The sequence below is a fragment of the Athene noctua genome, chromosome Z (genome assembly GCF_965140245.1).
Source record: "Athene noctua chromosome Z, bAthNoc1.hap1.1, whole genome shotgun sequence".
NCBI lineage: Eukaryota > Metazoa > Chordata > Aves > Strigiformes > Strigidae > Athene > Athene noctua.
Window position 1 is genome coordinate 72248185 of NC_134077.1, and position 20986 is coordinate 72269170.

The following is a 20986-nucleotide window of genomic DNA, read 5'->3' on the forward strand; positions in this document are numbered from 1 at the left end:
GGGGTATTAATGAACTTCCAATGATTTTAATTTCCCTAAATGCTTTCTTATCACTGACTTAGCTTTCCAGTTACTCAGCTAAACAGTATGATAGACCTCCAATGTCTACCACCTTGCCTTCAGGGTCTGAGTGTAAATCAGTCCCGCAGCTACATCCATAATACAATGCTGTAACAAACAATGAGAATGAGTAAAAATTATGAGAGTGTGAAGATATGAGCAGTAACAGAACATCTTTGTTTCAGTTGGAAACTAAAATATAGGCTCCCCATTTCTTTCCTCCTGCTATTCCAAGCCTCTCCTTTCCCCTCAGATAAGGAGCTAAGGAGAGCCTTATATAAACACATGGCTTGTATTGGTGCCTTGGTGTTCTTAGATGGGAATAATATTGTCACCAGACTAACCAAACCCATCACAGGCTGATGTAGCCTTTTTTAAAAATAGGATTGTTTCCATGAGGATGAAAAGGGAAAGGAAGAAAGTGATCTCATATAACCAGTTTAACCCACAGATGATGAAGTAATTTTTAACAGGTTAGCATTCTGGACAGCAAGATGAATGCAATGAAATTCTGCAGTGACACCTTGAATTCCAGTTTAGATTACCATCTCCCATGGCTCATTTTGTTTACCAAGGATTTCCAGATCACACATTTGCATCTGAATATGGCATTAGTGCTGCTATAGGAGCTGTAACAGCAGTTCTCTATTGCAAGAACTCCTTTCTGTCTTCCCAGGATTTGCCATGGGTAATGATGTTTTTGCTGCTGGCTAGCACAATGAAGCTGAAGTACAGCCTCGGGTCAGGACCCATATATTTACGGGGTCAAATTGTTCTTTATCTAGCTCAGCATCTTTGACTGCCTACACTGCTGCTCAGGCAGAAGAAGAAGGAAGTTTGCATGTCAGGAAGATTGTTTCCTATTGCAGCATGAATAACCCAACTGGTAGCAAGTTGGCTGTCTGCCATTCAAAATTGAACAGCCAAGTCAAACTGGGTCAGGTTTACACTTTACCAGGGTAATGCTGTCTAGTCACACATAGGCAAAGGAGAATTTTCAGATCAGAGTCTGGTCAGCCATGGGAGGAGGAAGAGAGAGCAGAGGAAGTTTGGCTGTCAGAAACCTTGTTTTTTCTTCTATTGTAAATAGCCAACTGGCAGCTGGTCAGGCATTCAAAGTTGAAGGGTCTGGTGACACCTGTTTTAGGTACATCCCTTCCTCAGTTAATGCATTGAAAGTGTAAGCATCAGGCAGCAGCCTCAACTGGCAACTGAAGCTGTTTTCAATTTCAGCTGTCCTGTAGACTATGTTAATCTGTAAACTCTGCATGTATGCCTTGCCTATGGGTACACAGCTCAAGTTTATATCGTCATTGCTGGTGGATGAGGCAACCACTGTTCTGAGTGTCGTGCTAAACTATATTTCTTGCTAAAGTATATTTCTTTTAGAGACATTTCTGTGACACCTTGTCTGTCATCCTTACACTGTTCCAATCTCCATTAATTTTATAATAGCATTGCATAGGGTAGAAATACATTTCTTGTTTTCACACGACTGCATCATTCTCATTTGACTGCACCCTGTCTTTCAGTTGGGTATTTAGTGTCTCAATCATAACTTATTCTTTAATGATTTTCCATTCAGAAGAGTACTTAAGTACTGAAGAAAGTACAGTACAGACAATCCCAGCTCCAAAAACACAAGTCAACATTCTCCACTGATGTAAATTGACAGAGGTATGTTGAGCAAAAATGCTCACACTACAAGAGATTTTTCAATCCAGGAAGTAATTCACTGAAAGGTAATCATGTCTGGCTCCATCCAAATTAAATAATTTATACAATTGGACTGGATATACAGTATTTTTTCAGACAGGGTAACCTGTGTTGATGGGACAACAGAAGGTTTATTCATAAAGTGGTTTTTCTCTGTTCAGCTGTTCTTTTACTGCAGGATGATCACTAGGGAAATTTATGCTGTATGATCTAACACATCCCCATATCATATCTGTGAACAGCATTAGTAGTGATCCCTATTTAGTGGTTTGTTGCTCACAAGTGCTGAAATGACTGACACCCCACATGTGTTTTTAGATCAGTTTTTTGCATCATGAACCAGTGGGCAAACACATTTACCGGTATCACTACATAAGACATAGAGTGTATTAATGAGATGAATTTGGCAAGAGGTTGTGTATGCAGCCTTCTTACTTAAACTAGGATTTTGATCTGTTGAAGGTCTAACACACTGCAATTTGAGACTAGTTTGATCTTCTCAGAGATATCCCATATAATTTCTATCTAACTAGGATTGGTTTTCCTTTTAATGATTCACCCCTTTTTGTCGTATCATCAATATTAATTTGGCTATCTCCATGAAAATACTTTAGATATACTGGGCCTTTTACCCTTTCACTATAGGCATAGAAAAGCCACCTGGGAACATCTGAGAGGCTATCTTTCTCTTCTACTTCATTTCTGCTTGTTGGAAGACATAAGTGAGCATAGTTCAGTTTTCAGCAAAAATGAAAAGGAAATTTGTGAAAAGGACCTAACATATGTTCTTCTAAATTATAGTTTGTGACTGGCAAAGGGGAAACTTGGAGATTCACTGATACTGATACTGATGGGAATGAATTAGATTACTCCTTAACATATCCTTCTCCTCATGTAGAGGAAACTTATAATCTTCGTAGCACTTGTTACCTGAAATCAAAACAGAAAGGAAAAAATAGAAAATATAACAGAAAAGCAAAAAAGGTTTAGTTCTGTTTCATTTAGCCTCTTACATGTATTTCTAGTGTTTACATAAGCCTTCTTATACTTCTTAAGGTGTGTACCTCTGAGAATTAGAAACGGAATATCTCTATTTTCTTTATTACTGGAGTTACTTTATAGCAAACATTCCAGCAGCTTTCTCTACGTGCTCAAAAACAACATAAAATGTTTTCTGTGGAGTCTGATTATTTCAGTTCCATCAGGATATTAATTAAATAGTCATTAAAATAAATCCAAGAGTTTACTCATCACTTAAAAGTGATGCTTTCCATTAGAAGAAGAAACTCTGAGCTTCTGAGTTCAGTGTCTTCTGCTTATTCCTGAAGCTCTAGAAGTATTCCTAATTTCTTACCTTCAATCTTATAACAATGTTTTTTCCTCTCTTAACATGATGCAGATCTTTGAAACATCTTTTAAATAAGGATTACGCCTTTCTTTTTTAGCTTGTTTGAGGCCAAGTTAACCAATATCATAATCATCGCAGAGCATTCTTTATGTCCTCCCTGCAGTCTGTAATAATAAAGAAGTGATCTGCCTGTCTCAGAGGACATGGCAGCTCTTCTGCCCTTGTCTTCTAACGAGTCCTCCATCACTGATATAGGCTTCTCTTTACAAGGACCACTCTTCACTGGTGCTGCATGAAGTATGACCATGTTGGACCAGAACAAAGCATTTACTGTATAAAATAAGAGTGCCAGGAACTCCAGATCCATTTCAACACAAAGTACAGCAGCTTCTCCAGTAAATATTTATTTGCTTAAATTAATACAATACATCATACATGCTTTTACTATTGAGATAGAAAGCCAGAAACTAAATATTCACAGATAGTTGGTCCATTTTTTGAGTTGGGGCTTTAAATAGGAACCCAGTGTTCTATGCGAAATAAATATACACCACATTATGGGCAAAATCTGTTAGGAGTACAAAATGTTAGCTCTGTTACATCTTGTTCAGCTAAGCAGACATGACTTATTTTCAAAACTGTTAATAATTATTAAAAATTTATTGGAATAATAAATATAGTTCTTATATTACTTCTTAACTGTACACATAAGAGCAGAGTCCAGCAGCACCGTATGAACAGAGAAATTGGAGAATAGCTAGTAGATCAACTCAGAGTTGTAAAAAAGGTGGGTGCAGTAGCATTACTTGGTCTTTCCAGTAACATGTTTTATAGGACACAGCACAGGATAAGCTTCTATTATAATGTTGTCATAAAGTGTTTTATCCTTTGAGCTGCTGAACACAGAGCACTTGTCTTTGTCTTCACAGATGGGAGGCTGCCCGGCAGCCAGGAGAACTCAGGTTCACAAGGAGATGACTGAGTCCTGGTGGCCAGACTCAAAACAGCTTGTTCCCAAGTTACCTACAACTTCACTTTCTCAGTAACTACTTTGTATTTCTTTATCCTCAAATTTTATTAACACAACTTTTGACTTTTCATCCACCTACTCTGTTTGTACAGTGTCTTGCAGAATTCTCCCTGCTGCCCTTAACAGCAGAAAAGCCTCTAATTTGACAACACACGCCTTCACTCGCCCAGACTCACTATGATGTGGGCCATTTACCTTTCCTCGGCATCATCTCCTGAAGCACCTCAGTTTGTATGAGTTTGGGAAACACCTCAGCTGTATGAGTTTGTGGCCACTCTTACTTGCTCTGATGCACTCCAGGAAGATAAAGTTAAGCTTCATATAATAATGCAGGGAAATTATATGGATGCAATTCTATATAGAGGTGGTGAAGACTGGGCTTTAATTTCTTATGTTATCAAAAGTTGAAAACCCAAACAGCAGAGAAGATTCAGATAAACACATTTCTTATCACAACATAGTAAGAAGTTAGATAGACTCATATTAGGGAGGAAAAAAATAAAATGTGTCCCCCAAGGTCCAGGACACAGGCAATGTCTCTACAGGACTTCTGAGCCTCTATTCAAAGCAAAACAAGGAAGCTAATCCCTCAAAAATTAGAAATGGGAAATAACTTCATTATGAGAGCAAATTTCTATAAAGCATTTTCAAAGCTATTAAAAAGCAAAGGCTGTTACTGTCTGTTCCCAAAGCAATGCCAATGTAAATAGCATGAAAACAACTTATGTTTGAAAAGCAAGGTGCTTCACAATGAAGGCTGTTATTTCACTTTTAATTTGTCCCTTGGGGCCTCTTTGTAACAAGTGTCTTAGATTCAGCTGCATTATGTTCTGCAGTAGGAGGACTATCATCTCCCAATCTCTTTGCTTGAGTCACTTGACACTGTCTCTTTATCTCAATAATAGTTTTGTTTGCAATTCCTCTGACTGGTGACTTACGGTTTTAAATGAGTTATTTTTTGTTCTAACATGAGTTAGCCTTAGGTATCTGTGAATTATCTTAGTGTGACTATGTGACTGGGCACAGTCTCGAGGCCTCATTGTAATGGAATGTTCTCCGCTTTCTAGGAAGAATGAAGGAAAAGAGATTCACATGAATTACTCCCAAACAGCATTGCTGTTCTGGGGACTTCTACTCCTTGCCACCTGTCTGTATGTTGCTGGCAGTTGCTTTTGCTCCCATGACAAGTGGGATTGTAGAAGTGGTTAAACCACAGTGACGGTGTGGTTGAAAGTCTTTGGGTTATCCATTCAGACAACCCTGAACTGTCTGTAGTGATTTCCTTTCCTAAGGATACATATGGCACATTCCCTTACAAAGTCTGTAAGGGAACTCTGGACTGCATCCTTCCAGTAGACATCATTTTTGTGTTGTAATGTTATCTACTGAGAGCTGAGGTCTTCTGAAAATGTTTCCTTTGCTCCATTTGCCTGAAGTGCTGTTGGTATGTAATCGTTTGTTTCTTTCTTAATAAGGATTGTCTATCTGTCCCATAACACTGTCCAATGCATAGACAACAGGACTCTGCAATGGAAGGGCTGCATGCCTTTCTGCTTTACCCATCACAGAAGTGAAGGGATTTTCTAGGCTCAACTCATCTGCATGATCACTGTTCTAGAAATTGCAACCAGGTTCCTAAATCCTTGTTTATTCCTCTTATCATAGAAACTAATATGGCCGCAAAGGTGGACTAGACTGATCTTGAATCATGCATACTTGGAAACTACACCACCTTGAGAGAGACATTACTAAGAGTCAGTGACTCCCAGCTCTTGGCTGTATATGTTCTGAAATAGGAGCTTTTGTCTGGCAGAGACAAGATATTTCCAAGAAAGTAACCAGAGGACTTGTTCCCATTTCTAAGATACAACCTCTTAGACTATGCTGAATTTCTACCTGATCATTTCCCTTCTAGTCTAAAAAACAATGCAGTTACACACATTATTCTGAAAAATTTCTGATTATTCTACTTGACCACAATGTCTTCCTTGAAATCAAGATGTCTCCAAGAGGAGTTATCTTGCAGTGGAATCAAGGAAGTTGAATGTATATAATAAAACAGTTCAACACTGAAAACACATGGCTACATACCTCTGAAATACACCTCATTTTGAAAGACACCATTAATTCTAGGCCTGAAGTGACCTATATTCCACTTCAATTCGGTATACCCTTTTTATTTTAGAAAAATATGTACATCAGCTGTAGAGTTTATTAATTTAGAAGAGTCACCTATATGTTACAGCTTCTTTTACCAACAGCTTTTTCTGCTCTTCATTCAGAATCTTTATATTACAGTGTTTGAGCCCTGAAAAATGAAACCGCCTTCTGCAACCTCAGACTATACAAACCCAGTTTTATATGGTGAAGAAGGGCTGCTACCCTGTGAATGCTGATTAACTGGTAGGTGTGACAATCATTAGTTCTGTAAAGTGAGTGGTGTTTTATAATGGCAAAAAGCTGCAGCTACATGACTAGCCTTAGCAAGCCATAAGTATATGACTATATTTAATTATAACTTGATATATATTGAGCATGTTAACAAGGTTTTTCAATTCAAGAACTTGGCATGTAGGTGAAGAAGGCAATAATATTTGGAAAAGGTGTACCATGTGTATGGATTGCAACCTTTTGAGCTGGGATGTCAGAATGACATAGGACTAATTAAATGACTGACTTAATCTTTATTTCCTTATAAGCAATAGGATGGTGTAGGGCTGTGTGTCATTTGTCTTGAAGATGCAGGAATCAAAGCACTGGTCAAACCATTCATGTGATTAATAGAATGTGCTTTTAGCATCTTTGGTATGAACATAATTGTATGGGAATCAGAGGATAAAAAGTTGGGAATGAATCAGTAATAACAGCATGAGTGGAATTCTTCTGAAAGGCCTGGAGTTTACTGGTTAAACCATGCTGACAAGGGGGTCCGATAAGAGGAAATACGGAACCCGTTTTCCTCTGTCAGGTACTCCTTGCCTTGTAAGGGCTTTTTTTTGCCATATCTTCAAAAATAAAATCTGATTGGACCTGTGTGTTTCAAAATCATCCTTGCTAAACAAGAAAAACTGAAGAGATAAATGGCAAAATGGCATAATATTCTCAATGAAATTACTTGTATTTCTTCATGTGTAATTACAGCAAGACTTGTAAATGCTGCACTCTGCTGCTGTTCATTAGATGTATTGGTCTGATCAGACAGTAGAACAAAATGTCAACACAGTCCATGCTATTTCACTTGAAGAATTGCTGAATACTCCCATACAGACTAAAGCATAGCAAAGCACAAACATCCTTTGTGTCAGAGGAAAAATTTATGTGACCATAATGAATTCTAGTTCTTTCAAAGCTGTACAGAGCTGCCCTTCACTATCTCACAGGACATTATATTTTTTCTTTTTAATTTGTTTCCCATTTCTCATTTTAAGTGGTTGAGCTAACAGACACATCAGTAAATGAAAGTATTTTGACTGTGTTAGTTCTGAGAGTGACAGTACTCTCATGCACACCATATTTAATAGTACTCTTGCTTATACTGTGAAATACTTAGTATTTTCAGATTTTTTTCTGAGACATATGGTTGGAAGTGTTCATATATATTTAGTCAGATGATAAATCAGACACTAAATTATGTTGGTTTTTGGTAACTAGAAAACTGTGTAAAAGTCACTACCACTCCAGATAAAGGAAAATCAACTTCTATACCCACCCCACCGTCTGCTTGTACATTAAGTGGGTAAGTATAAAAATGTTATTGTTCAATATCTATTGCATTTATTGATGACCTTGGACTGCTTTACTCTTTTGCTGTACGCATTTTACCTTACATTATTTTTATTAATTTGGCTTGTTTATTTCTAAAGACTACTGCAAAATTCCAGGCTTTGCTAAATTACAGTTCATGTTAAAAGCTATCTGGTTCCCATTTTCCAGCTGCTTTAAAATGTCTATTTTAAATGCCTATAAGCATTGTTTGTTTTTCCATTTTTCTTTCAAGCAATTCTTTCAAACTCTTGTTCCTGTGCTTGAAATACAAGTATTCAGAGAGAGAGTGACCAAGTCTGGCCTTTTCAAAGGATCTAAAGCTGAGGCATTCTTTGTTGTTTGCAAGGTCTCTCTCTCCTTGGCTCTCCTGTTTGTCTGAATTTCCCATTCTCTTCTCCAGGCCTCCCTTGTTTAGCACTTCTTCCTTCTCATTGCAGTAGGATTCTCTGAAGTCCTTCATCACGCACTCAGGTTTGTCAGACATATCTTGAGCCACATACAGCTTGTTGTCATCATGGTGGTACATGGCAGGGCTGTACTGCTCTGCCTCATAGCAGTTGTCTTCCTCTTCTTCCTGGCCTGAACTTCCCTTTGCACTCTCGCTATCCAAATGAAATGAGATTCCCTTTCCTTGTCTTTTCTGGGAAAGATCAAAGGGCTCTTCCTGTTCCAAGCTTCTCAAGACATTTGTCTGGGACAGAGCAATTCTTCCTCTTCCAAAACCTTGTAGGAGTTTGAGGGGAGGAGAAAAGGAATAATTTATATACAGGAAATTTTACTATGTGATACATGGTTAAAAACAAAACTTGAGGTGGCCTTCTATTTCATACTTCACCTTTGTCTTCCACCCAGCTATCTCCAAGTACTTTACTGTTTATATCTCATGGCATCTCCTTTGAGATGTTGTTAAAATAAATACTATTGTATACACTTCACAGCCAGGTCAGGACACATAAAACATTGTGCTGTACATGCCAGACACATAATGAGAGAGCTAGGAATAAAAGGAAGTGGCCTGGCCTGTTGTAAAGTGTATCTGCCAGTGAACCTACCCACTTCCTCCTCCCTATTTTTTTTTTTTTAAATTAAAACTTTGATCTAAAGCATCACAGGTCATAATCAAAGTTTCACGTTTCGTACATTTTTTATTTCCAGAGGAGTGGAAGAGATCAACAACATGTTAATGCATTCTACAGAAACTGTGGTTCAAAGTTACTATTTAAAAATGAAAAGTCAGTCAGCAGCCTATGACCCCCACTGTCCTTAATTTTTCTTCTTTCAACCACTGAGAAATCATTCATGACACTGAAAAGTTCCATGCACTAGGTAGTTCTTCCTCTTGAGGAAATAATTATAAATAAATGATTTTGAGTAGTGCAGTGTAAGTTTGAGAGTTGTCCTGGATCTGGTGTGTCTTAATATTTGTCAGAGTGTCTCCTCTCTTGGTGTAAATGCAGACATTACCCAGGAGGCGCCTGTGGACTCAAATACGCTCTGAACATTGGCATGTACCAAAGAAGATTCAGAAACTGCTGGCATAGTTCATCTTAATTAAAAGAATAGTGATAGTACTGGGGTGAGGATTTCACCCAGCAGAAAATATCTATGAAAGACACTATTTTACTTGCTTTGTTTTGGTTTGTTTTGGGGTATTTTCTCTCAGTAACTGAATCCAATTTCTGCAGGGTCTATGCAGCCTCACTAGATAAAGCTTCTACTTTGCAACAGGTTGTATTTTTTAAAATGGTTCATGAGCAGGTGGCAGCCCTTACAAATGGTCTGGCGTCTGATAAACCTCAAGGGCTGAAAAATCTCTGTACACTGAAAACCTCCTAGGCTGTCTTCAATTACAAGTAATTGTGTAACTAGGATGGTGCTGTACACCCGATTTACAGGAAAAAAAATACCTATGTATTTCATTACCTGTTAGGATCTTTGTAAATTTTATGCCAAATGTCATTAGAGTATGTGTTTTACACACATGTTATGTTGTCCTAAAGCTTGAATTTGAGGAACACCAAGAATTCTTAACCGTGAAAGCATTATTTACCCAGAAAGTCTTAACAAGCAAAATATCTTGGATACTCAAACTCTCAAAACAATCCTGCCTAATTCACACACTACGTTAGATAGCATTAGCATGTGTGCACACATGATGCTGACTTTAGGAAGTGTATGTGGTAGGCGGGAGATAAGAAATGCTTTGCGGGATACCCTGAGTACTCAAAAATCCATATACTTTGAGGTGGGGGAGGAGTGTCTCCTGTTCACATGCTTCCTTGTAAACTGGGTCTTGAGCCTAAGGCTTTTGCCTAACTTTAGCTATATCGATATGGTACAGAATAACCAAGGCTCCTGGACATAGATCCATTCAGACTTCCATTCCTACTCCAGACTGGAATCAAATAAGCAGTGGGCCAGACCCATGAAATCTTCTCATTTTTTGCTTCTGTCAGCTTTGAGTGAATCTATGATTTATGATGTAGCTTGAACATGAGAGAAAAATTATAAACTCCTAATCAGATACGTCTGGGGAAAACTGTCTGCTTGTCCATGGCTGCTAGACTGTGGTCTGCCAGTCTCTGGGAATCAGGTCCGTTGAAACTGTAACATGTATTCAAAAATAATGGAACTACACCTTCAGTGAGGAAGATCATATCATCCAGTTATTTCCTTAGCCAGCTACATGTACCACAGACTCACTAAGGCTGAGTATCCATCAGCTCACTCCCATTGTGTCTTGGGATACACACATGCTGAGAGAAGCTCTGGTGCTGTGGATATTGCACCTTCTCACAGTGATGGATGGGGAGCCCTGGGCATAAGTACAAGAGTGTTTGGTATGGCTTGATAAATCCTCTCACACTACTGACCATATTCTCCCTAACACCTCACAACAGCAATGTAGTGTGCTAAAATTATTTCTTTTTCCTCATAAATACTGTCTCATTTTGTTTCCATCTACTCCTCTACCTCAGTCTGCACCTCTATGTCATCAGATATATAGTCTGAAAGGTCTCTGAGACAAGGGTCACTACCTTGGGCATCTCTGATGTGTAGCACTGGAGTAATACGGATAGCTAATAACAACCTCCTAGGCTTATGGGATTCAATCTGTTCCAAAAGCTTTGAATCCATGGTACAAGGCCATGGCTCTGTGGTACAAAGCCCATTTGGCTTTACTGATACGCATCTTCAAATCTCTCAGAGAATAACCATCCCTTAAAATATTACCTTGAGAATGAAATCCTCTCTCCATGACCCCATGTTTGACTTTCATGTGCCTGGTTAAGTTCCCCTTCAAGGTGAATTTGCTGGGGCAGTAAAGACACTTGAAAGGCTTACTGTCTGAGTGCAAGTGCATGTGTCCCATTAAATTGTGCATTCTGTTAAATTCCTTTCCACACAGCTGTAAACACAGTAAAAATTAAAATGGTTAGTTAAAGAAATACTTCCAAGGAGAACATTTTCAAAGAAAATAGGGCCTACTTTTGTCAGCTTGAGACCTGGCAGCTTCTGGCTGCAATTTGTTTTTCAAAGACACAGGCAAAAATCCTACATACAAAAATATGTGGTTGAGTCTGATCCATCGAGGGCCTTCTGCACTACTGCCATATTTAGATTTGCTGACTAGGACACAGGGTCAGGTATTTCCCAAAAGCAGGGAATGTTTTAAGGAGGGGAGAAGCTTAAGTGTGTAATCTGGAAGGCTTTTAACTTGAATGAAATTCAAAGTCTAACTTTCTGCCCTGGTGAACCATTTAGTTTGCAGTTTATTTATCTAGCCTTTAATCAAGAACAAAGCCAGGCAGAGATGGAGATACAAAATAAAACCAATGAAGGGTTTCTGTGAAACAGTCAAGCAGAATATTACTTCTTCTTAAGTGGAAATGAAATGGCTGCACATTTTGCTTAAAGCTAGAAAAAGCAAATCCTTTTATTCTTTGTTTCTTGCTCCCCTATTTTTCTCTGATCCTCTTATCTTCTGCTTACCAACTTCTGTGTTTCGGTATCTCTGGTGAGTAAGTTGGAATTTAAACAGTCATGGGGCTGCAAGAATGACTCAGCTTTCCCTGAAGCATGTTCCTACCAGCTCAAGCCGTTGAACGTGCAAGTTTCCCTTTGATGAAACAATAAGGTTTTTGCTTTCATTGTTGTTGTTTATCTAGATGACTCCTTCTGTAGTCTGGTCACTTATAAATCAAATGAATTCTCAAGACACGAGAATTTGACATCACTGTTACAAGCTTCTAGTCTTTCTTGTCTTCTGGTCTTTATCAGGATTTAAAGTTTTATTCACATTCAAGTGGCTATTTCCATCCTCCACAAACTTCTGTGTTTGGTTTCTACTTCAGCTCCTTTTTTTGGAATGGCTTTAGACGAATACTTTTATGAGCAGATTTAATTTTGTTTACATTTTTTATTACTATATGAGCCAGAATCACCATTACTGAGTAACTGAAACTTCCATCAAGCAGTGTACTTATCAGAGAGAAAAATAGTAAAAGCAGTTACTGAGATTTCACCAAATTTTTGGTCTAATCTGACTTTCAATTTAATTTATTTTAGGAATGCAGAAGATCTGCAACAATACTTTTTGATTCAAATTCATAAATCCATCACCTGGAATATCTGGATGAAATGTAGATAGTGGAATAATCCTTGGTGAAACAGTACTGTATCACTGGCATTTTAAACCATCTCTTGAGGGAAAATGGAAGCAGTTCATTAATATAAAAATTTGCAGGGGTATTGTTTTTAATCAAAAAATAGAGCTGAGTCAATGTTACAAAACGAAAGCCTGGAAATATTCACTTGTTTTTTAAAAAAAATACTTACTTCAGCTGCATAAATTCTCTTCTGTCATTTGCTCTCTGTGATTTTGCTAAAATGAATATTCTAGAAAATAAATTTATCAGCAAAGTGTTCACCAAGACAGTGGGGGGCAAGGAGGAAGAGAAGAATAGCCACTGAAAATGAGTTTTAATTTGTAAAAGTAACATATCTGATACCAAGGTCATTCAACTACTTAGGAAAGAGGACTATCTCTTCTTTGCATTCAAATAAAGTTAATATGTTGGATGACTTATATTCAGGGAAATGAATGCACCAGAAAACGACTCAAAGTGTTCAGAGGAAACAAAGAGGAGAAGAAGCACTGATGAGCACGGAAAATTCAAAAGTAAGAACAGCAGCAGATTATATCTTGACGCCTACTGGAACGATCCATGACATGTCAGTATTTCTCTGGCTACAAGAATGCCAGTAATAATAATACTTCTCTAATACTTCTTAGCAGAAAGCTTCTGGTTATCTGCTTGTATTGTGGCTGATCTCTGTTCTCAACAATTTTTGCTTTCCAACAGCTAGGTCTTTACTTCTCTATCTAAACTGGCAATCCAGGAAAATCAGGTTGAACAGGTGTATGGTTAGAGTACTTCATGCAAATCTGTATCTTTATAAGGTATTGAGTATTAAAATGGTTCTAGTAGGAGCATTTTTTTTTTTGTTTCTGTCAAGGCAACATTTATTTCTCTTTCTTCATAATGAAGACAGGTGACTTTGTAAAGGATAGTTCCTTACAGCATAGAAGTTTTCTGTCTCTAAATAAATGGGGTAGGTTTTCCATTTCCCAAAGTCATGCACTGTGTAATGTGTTCTTGTCCTAAAATCTCCTCTGGGGATGTGAGGAAATGGTACCAGAGGGGAGAGGTGTGGCAGGAAAATGAGAGAAATGCAGATATGAAAACTGGTTTTTTTGGAACAGTGGCTCTGTGTGGCATGGTCTTTGGGTAACCTGTCCTTTTCAAAAGGCACAAGACAACTTTCAGATGAATGTCCATGATCCAGAAGGTGAAACGAAAAGGTTTGGGGCTCACATGCTGGAAGACAGCAACTTGGAGCCAGCTGGGCTTCTCAGCTAGTGCCTAAAGAACAGCCTGAGTCTGTAGACCAAACTGAGGAAGATGTACAACATTTTCTTTCTCTGTGACAGGGCAAGGGTATGGGCACTGATGAACAGAGTGTGAAAGATGACCCTGAGCCAGTTGCATGGGAGGGAGCTCCAGCAGAACTCACCACAGAGCACCTTAGCACTCAGGAAGATGCAAAGCTCATAAAAGGGGTCTTGGGATAGCAGGAACAGCATGGTTTACTTGTGCATCTTTTGTTAGGCTCTTTACTTTAGGCAAAATGAAGTTCAAGCCCTGAATAAAACGACCTCAGCTGCAAGTCTGCTGAACATGCTTCATTGCACTGGCTGGTGAATGGACTTCAGTACTCTTTGCTAGAAAATCTGTAAGAGTTCAACATTAGATTTTGTCTTCATAAGCCACCACATAAAGTATCAACCTTCCAGATTTGTCAGTCTTTTTGTTTCTTCCCAAAGTACTTATCTCTCACATTATCTTTGGTTTTGACTTCAGATCTAAACCCATGATTTTAGATGGGAGGAAAATAGAGTTCAAACATCTGTTGCAAGGTGTATTTGACTGAGCTGGAGAAAACTTCATCGCATTCTTTACTGAAGGTCTGAAACATTGCTGGCTTCAACACTAAAAGCAATTATAAATTTCTGTATTATAATTATAAATAGAAGCTTTCTCTACAAATCAGAATTAGTGCTATTGCACCAGGTGGTGCAACTCCTTCAGAACTCTTCAGTGTTTGTTTTAAACAGAAATAAACAAGTCAGGACAGGCTCAGGCCTTTAAATGCTACAGAGAAGTTCACTCTTTAGAGAAAAATCAAACACAGATCTAGGCTGCAGCTGGATGAGGAAACAGAAGGAACAACTATTTGCTACTCCCTCACTTCAGATAGTCTGTGCTTAGCTGTGATTAGACACATAGGAAAGCTTCATGTTTTCTTTTGCTGTGAGAAAAAGGTAAAGAAAATCATTGCATGTGGTGAAGTAGAAAGGCAACTGCTGTGCTCTTTCCCTTGCATTCTTCTTCTTTTTTTTTTTTTTTTTTCTTCATAAGAAGGGTGTTCCTTTCCTCAAAGAGAGAGGGAGAGGGAGAAAGACTGTAAACTGTCCAAAAGGACCGTGAGAAAACAGGAAGCTTTGAAAAGTACAAGAGAAAGCAAGATGAAATCTATTTGCAGGCGGTTCCCTGGGGACATGTGAGCCATTGTTAAGCAGGCTGTTCATACAGCTATATCCTTCCTTCTGTTGAGGAGGAGCTTGGTGCCAAAAGGCTGCTATCTGGTCATTGCCTTAACCCCTGAATACCAGCCAGAAACACTTGCTTGAGTCTGTCAAGGGCTCTGTCAGAGAGACAAGGGTTGTTCCTGATACCGAAGAGCAACTCCTGATTCTCCCTGTACTTGTTACTACAGTCTCCATTTGTTCAGGGGCACTGATGTTATTCATACCTCTTCAACCAAGGCAGAAACTGTTCCACTGTGCTTACTTGTTTCTTTCCTCCTAGGAACATTGGGTGGAGACAGAGAAATTAAAAAAAAAATAAAGTTTTAAAATAAATAAATAAATAAATAAAAAAGAACAGGTGTTCCTTCCTGTAGAGCTTTTGCTCCTGGCTGGAAAACATACTGGTGGTGCTGGTGGTACTTCAGTTCCCTGTTCAAACTATTGACGTCTCCAAGTTTTCATGACCTGTCATCATCAAACCTGAACACGAACTTTCAGCTAATCTGCACATACCTAAAAAATACTGTGGGCACAGATATTGCATCTAGAACAGCTGATCAAACAACTGAGTTTCTTTTCTGAAGTTTGAGGGGTCAGAGAAAGAGGGCTTTGACCAAATGGGAACAAAAGGGTTTGCAGGTGTTCTCAAAGAATGAAAGCCTCAGCAGACTTGACATAGAACTCCCCAAGCATTTCAGTAACAGAAATTATTTCACTAATATAGAATAACACATCCTACTATACAAAATAGCATTTTAATAGGACATAAATTAAAATGAAATAAAACACTAAAGTTGAAAGACTTTGTTATTTTTTCGAAGTGAAATGCTTCAAAATAATCAGTTATGAACTCAAAAAGATTCATTTTGACATTTTACTATTAAAATTATCACTGAATGCTGTATTTTCTTATGACATTTTGAAGCTTTACATTTTTTAAGAGAAAATAATTCCATTTAAAATTTTTATCCAGCTCTGCTTCTCAATGAAAAATTTTAAGAAAATATTTAACTCCATAAAGATGTTGGATGAAAGAGTTCTAGAAATTGCTTCCAGATCAATACTTAGGCATAAACTGGGTAATATGCTTCACTCTGTATTTATAACCCTCTTAGAGAAGATCAAAGTGGGAATAAAGCCTACAACTCTTGACTTCACAAGGTCATACTATAACGATGAAACAGGTAGGCAGTAAAAGGAACAGAGGTAGTGTCCAGTACTGAGTAAGAATACAAACATGAATATTTAATTCATAAGGAAGATATTACAGATAAGCACGGTTAAGAAACCCAAAGCCTCAAAAGTTTATGGGGAGGGAGGAGCAGAGGGGCTGGAAAGGGGATGTCAGTCTCTAGTGTGCCAGAGGGAGGCAGCATACTGGAATTTGCACAGGACCCTAAAAAGGCCAGATGGTCTGAGAGGCTGTTTTATTAAGATACTGATGTCCTGCCCTGAATTTCAGTCTGGTTATTACACTTGGCCCATTCAAATTCCTTCTGCGGTTGTATTTTCTTCTGTCTTTCTTTGAGTCGTGCCCTGAACTGTTGCATAGCATCACTGTCTGAAGTCGTGGCTGCTGCTTTCCCATGGTCCTCTGTGGGGTGCATGACTTGATCTGTATTTTTAGTCAGTGTTTCAAGCTACTAAGCACTTATACTCCTTTCTGGATGGCTGTACTAAGCAAATGTCAGATATGTTTATTGACCTCAAACAGCCATGGCAATGCTCATGAAACAAAAAAATGTATTTGAGCATGAAAGTTAGTGATATTGAAGGGGGAGACATATCTGTAAACCACAGATATTTACCTTCATTATTTTGTGCTGTGTAAACAGAACTTGAATAAAGAAAGAAAACCAGACTGGTAAATGCAACTGCAGTATGTGTTAGCAAGTCTTGTTTTTCTAATTCTAGCATATCACAAGATGATAATATCACAGAAATATCTAGTGGGTTAATAATTCTGCCACAAAATACACTCACCTTGCATTTAAAGGGTTTGACATCAGAATGAACAATCATGTGGGCCTTGAGAGTTTGCTTTTGCACAAAGCTCTTGAAGCATAAATGGCACTGATAGGCTCTGATATTGGTGTGGATCAGGACATGTCGCTTCATGTTGGCCAGCAGAGTAAACTCCCGGCCACAAATTCCACATTTGTGCTCTTTCACACCCTGTAAGAAAAGAAAAAAATCAGAAAATTCTGTAGATGGAAAATTTTCTAGATAATTTAATCTTCAGTACAGCAATATATCAATTATTCATTCTGCATTAACAAAGCAGGTAATAAATTATTTAACTTTTAACATGTTTTGCTCAAGTAATAGATATTTATGTGGGGCTTTTTTCCTCATAAATTCCTACAAGAATCTGAGAAACAAAGAAGGCAAACAAAATGTAAGTTTAATGAAATAATGAGTTTTGCTTCTATCAGTAAGTTTACAAATCCATGAGACATAGTCAGGAGTAGAGTTTCTCTGTCCTACTCTGCTGCTTATGTAATGTGTTGATCAAATGTACACACTTATTGACCAAGAATAAAAGCTAACCTGTGAAGAGACTAAAGTAGTGTTTGTCTCTCATAATTGAACATCATTGGCTTCTAAAAAAGGCACAGCCCTATTTTGAAGAAAGCTATAGAAAAGAATCTCAAGTAATCAAGAAATAGTAAACAATATCACCAAATAAGGATATACATGTTACATTCAATGAACAGAAAAAACTGTTAACTCTTAATGGGCCTTGCACTAACCCCAGCGGAGTGATCTCATTTTACCTGGTGTTTACAGAGAATTTTTTCTAGCACTTGTTGCGCCTTCCAGTCAATTTACTAATGCGTAATTCAGTATCCTTGCTCACACTCATGTGGTTTAACTGCCAGCTCCTCAATAAGTCATTTAGATACTATGAAAATCAATTAATTTACCACTAAACACTTATAAAAGTTTGAGTATAACTTGTTGGAGTCAATGAGGATTTACCAGTGAAGTGCTGAGAGCAATCACTCCTCCTGCAGGTCTCCATTATAGAGAAGACTTGAAACAAACTCTACTTTCGTGCCAGTCAGTTGTTTTCACAGTTAATTGCAAAGCTGAAACAGTGAACACCAACAGCGGCTTCACATGTCTGCCTATCTGATGTGAGGCTGCGTTTGGTCAGCTAAGTACTGTGAATTCTGTTCACAGCTGAATTCACCTGCAGCTGTGGACAAAGAAGCAGAAGCTCTCTAAAGGCTCAGGGGCATTGCATTTTCTTTGACAATAAAACTACCAAGTCTTAAATTAGTAGAACTTTGCATGGTAAATCCAGAGACCAGGGAATCTCCAAAAAGAGCAGAAATTGTAATTATGTAGTAGGGAACAAAAAGCAAATGTGGAAGTAAGGGATGTTGGTTTTTAAAAGAAAATGTGTCCACAAGGCTGAAGTGCTGTAGCTTTCTCTATTTTTAATGTTTTTCACATAAAAGCCAAAATTCAAGTGTTAAAGTAAAAATATGCAAAGCTGGAAGAAATTTTTTACAAAATGTGTGGAGTTTTGACTTGTCTTAACAATATCTTTGTAAAGGTGGATAAGCCAATTTCAGACTTTCTTGAATGGAACAATTACATTTTTCCTATTTTTGAAAGAATCTTTTGGGAGTGTTCCAAAGCCCTCTCCTAAGCCTAAACTGACTCTCCTGTCATTGCTGTCAGCAGTGACAAGACTACCACTCAATATGAATTGGCTGGGATTATGGTCCTGCTTGTCTACTTTTATTAACTGACATTCTGGATAACTTATGCACAAAGGAGTATTTTTTTAGTTGTGGTTGTTGTTTTTTTTTTCCCCCCTAAATGTCTCATTATAATGATTCTTCAAAATCTAATGAGTTATAACATGCTTTCTTTTGCTGCATATATACAGTTTACTGCCAATCCACCTACTTCCAAATTAAGGGAGCAAAGCAATACAACAGGTTTTCAGAAGAAAATTTCTGTCAAAATTTAAAGGGGGTTACACAGGTCTGCAAGATTATGCTTTGTTACAGAAGGCCATTCTGAAGATAAAATGCAGAAACGGAGAGATGTGAATACAGTTTTGGGAAGTAATACAGGTGGTTTACTTGAACTGCTGTTTACTCAAAGTGGGTTTTGTGTGTACTTTCTGAAGACTGACAGAGATACCTAGCTTCTCTGTTGCCAGCACTGCTGGGGCTCTTGCTCCACATAAAACTGTCCCGCTGGCAAAAGGCCAGCACGAGGCTCTATAGACTGATTACCTTCTTTCCAAGGAGGTACATACGTGTATCTTTAGTGTACCTGTAGTCCTTGTGCTACCTTCTGAGGCAAGATGAGAGCACAAGCCATGCTGGCTTACCTTGTGTGTTAGGGAGTGTTGTTTGAGATGGTGGGGCTGCACAAACTCCATGCCACACTCAGTGCAGATGTACGGACGGATGTCTTTGTGCTTCATCATGTGGTTTTGCAGCTGACTTGGGTACTGGAAGGTCTTATCACATTCAGTGCAATTATACTGTATAGGGCCACGGTGGGTTGTTAAGTGTCTCTTCAGCTGGGCCAGGGTTGGGAAGTCCAGACCACACTCCACACAAATGTTCTCTCGGCCACTCTCATGCTTAGACTCATGTGCTTTTAGCTCACTGGGGTAGGCAAAACCTCTGCCACAGATCCTGCAGTTGTAAGGCTTGATGTCACTGTGCTGCATCATGTGTCTCTTAAGGTGACTGGTTTGAGTGAAGGCCTTGTGGCACACCTGGCACTTATGTGGCCGAGTGCCCTGGTGTGTCAACATATGTGTGTGCAAGTGGCTCAGCTGTTTGAAAAGCTTGCCACATCGGGTGCAAGCATGTGGCTTAATGCCACTGTGCCCCAAGATATGGGTGACCAAATTGTACTTGGATGTGTAGGACTTCTCACACATGGGACATTGCCAGCGTTTCTGTTCACCTCCCACATCAACATAGTAACTATCATCTATCTGAAGGTTGACATCTACTCTTTCCACTTTCTGTTTATTTTCACCGCTTTCTCTTACTTCAGCCTTCCTGAAGGGTGGCTCTGGAGGTCTTTTCATCTGAAATGTGTTCCTAAAATGAAAATTTGGTGGCACAATGAAAGGAAACATTAATCCAGGATGGACTTTAGGATAATAAGGGTAAGGAGGATGCATGAATGCTGGGCTACTAGGCCATGCCATGTTAGGCTTCACTGGTTCTTGCTTAATGGTTTTGGCTCCAAAGTGCTCCAGAGTTCTACAGAACTGAAAACCAAAGTTGCAGAGGTCGATCATCTGGGAACTGTACTTGGGCTGTGCTGGCTGTTGAAACATCAATGGGAGACTGGAAGAGCCTCTGTTATTGTGATCTCCAGGTCTGTCTGGTGGTGATGAGGAATCCTCAAGGACAATAGAAGAAGGCATTTTTGTTGGCATGCTCTTGCGTTTTCGAGACCCTCCTTCCAAAGATCCCTGGAATGTTTCCATGTCTCCAAGAGGAGGAGGGCCATAGCGGAAATGTGAGAGGTGTGGTCTGAATTCTTCACCAAATAGAGTTCTCTGTCGCTTTGTAACTGGGCTCAGTGGCTGCAGGTAGCAGGAGAAGGGAGAGGCTTGTGTACTGTTCACATTAAAACTCGTTTCTTCATTCTTCATCATATTTGATTTTTTCTGTGTTGCCCAAATTCCTTAAAACAAACAAAAAAACCAAATCTCTTTATTTCTCCCTATTCTTCTGTTTGGTTTGGGGTTTTTTTGGGGGGGTTGGGTTGTTTTTGTTGGGTTTTTTTTGGGGGGGTCTATTTTACTGTTTTGGATGTTGTTGGGTTTTTTTAACTAAATGCAACCAAGATTGTCTTAGGCCCATATAAAACAAAGGCCCTTTAAAGCTGAATTACATTGGTTAGTGAAGAACAAGGA

At 38.6% G+C, this 20986-nt stretch overlaps 1 protein-coding gene across 1 annotated transcript in view; it reads right to left on the reverse strand.

Annotated features, from left to right (window-relative positions):
• Positions 1-3512: 3512 nt before the first annotated feature.
• The window catches only part of ZNF366 (zinc finger protein 366), a 38616-nt gene continuing 21142 nt past the window's right edge, over positions 3513-20986 (reverse strand). The window contains exons 3-6 of the mRNA XM_074932560.1: positions 19430-20754; positions 17056-17247; positions 11154-11328; positions 3513-8642 (exon numbers count right to left, since the gene is read on the reverse strand). Coding sequence (XP_074788661.1) covers positions 8107-8642; positions 11154-11328; positions 17056-17247; positions 19430-20725 — 2199 coding nt within the window. The 5' untranslated portion in view covers positions 20726-20754 and the 3' untranslated portion in view covers positions 3513-8106. The remainder of the gene's footprint in view (positions 8643-11153; positions 11329-17055; positions 17248-19429; positions 20755-20986) is intronic.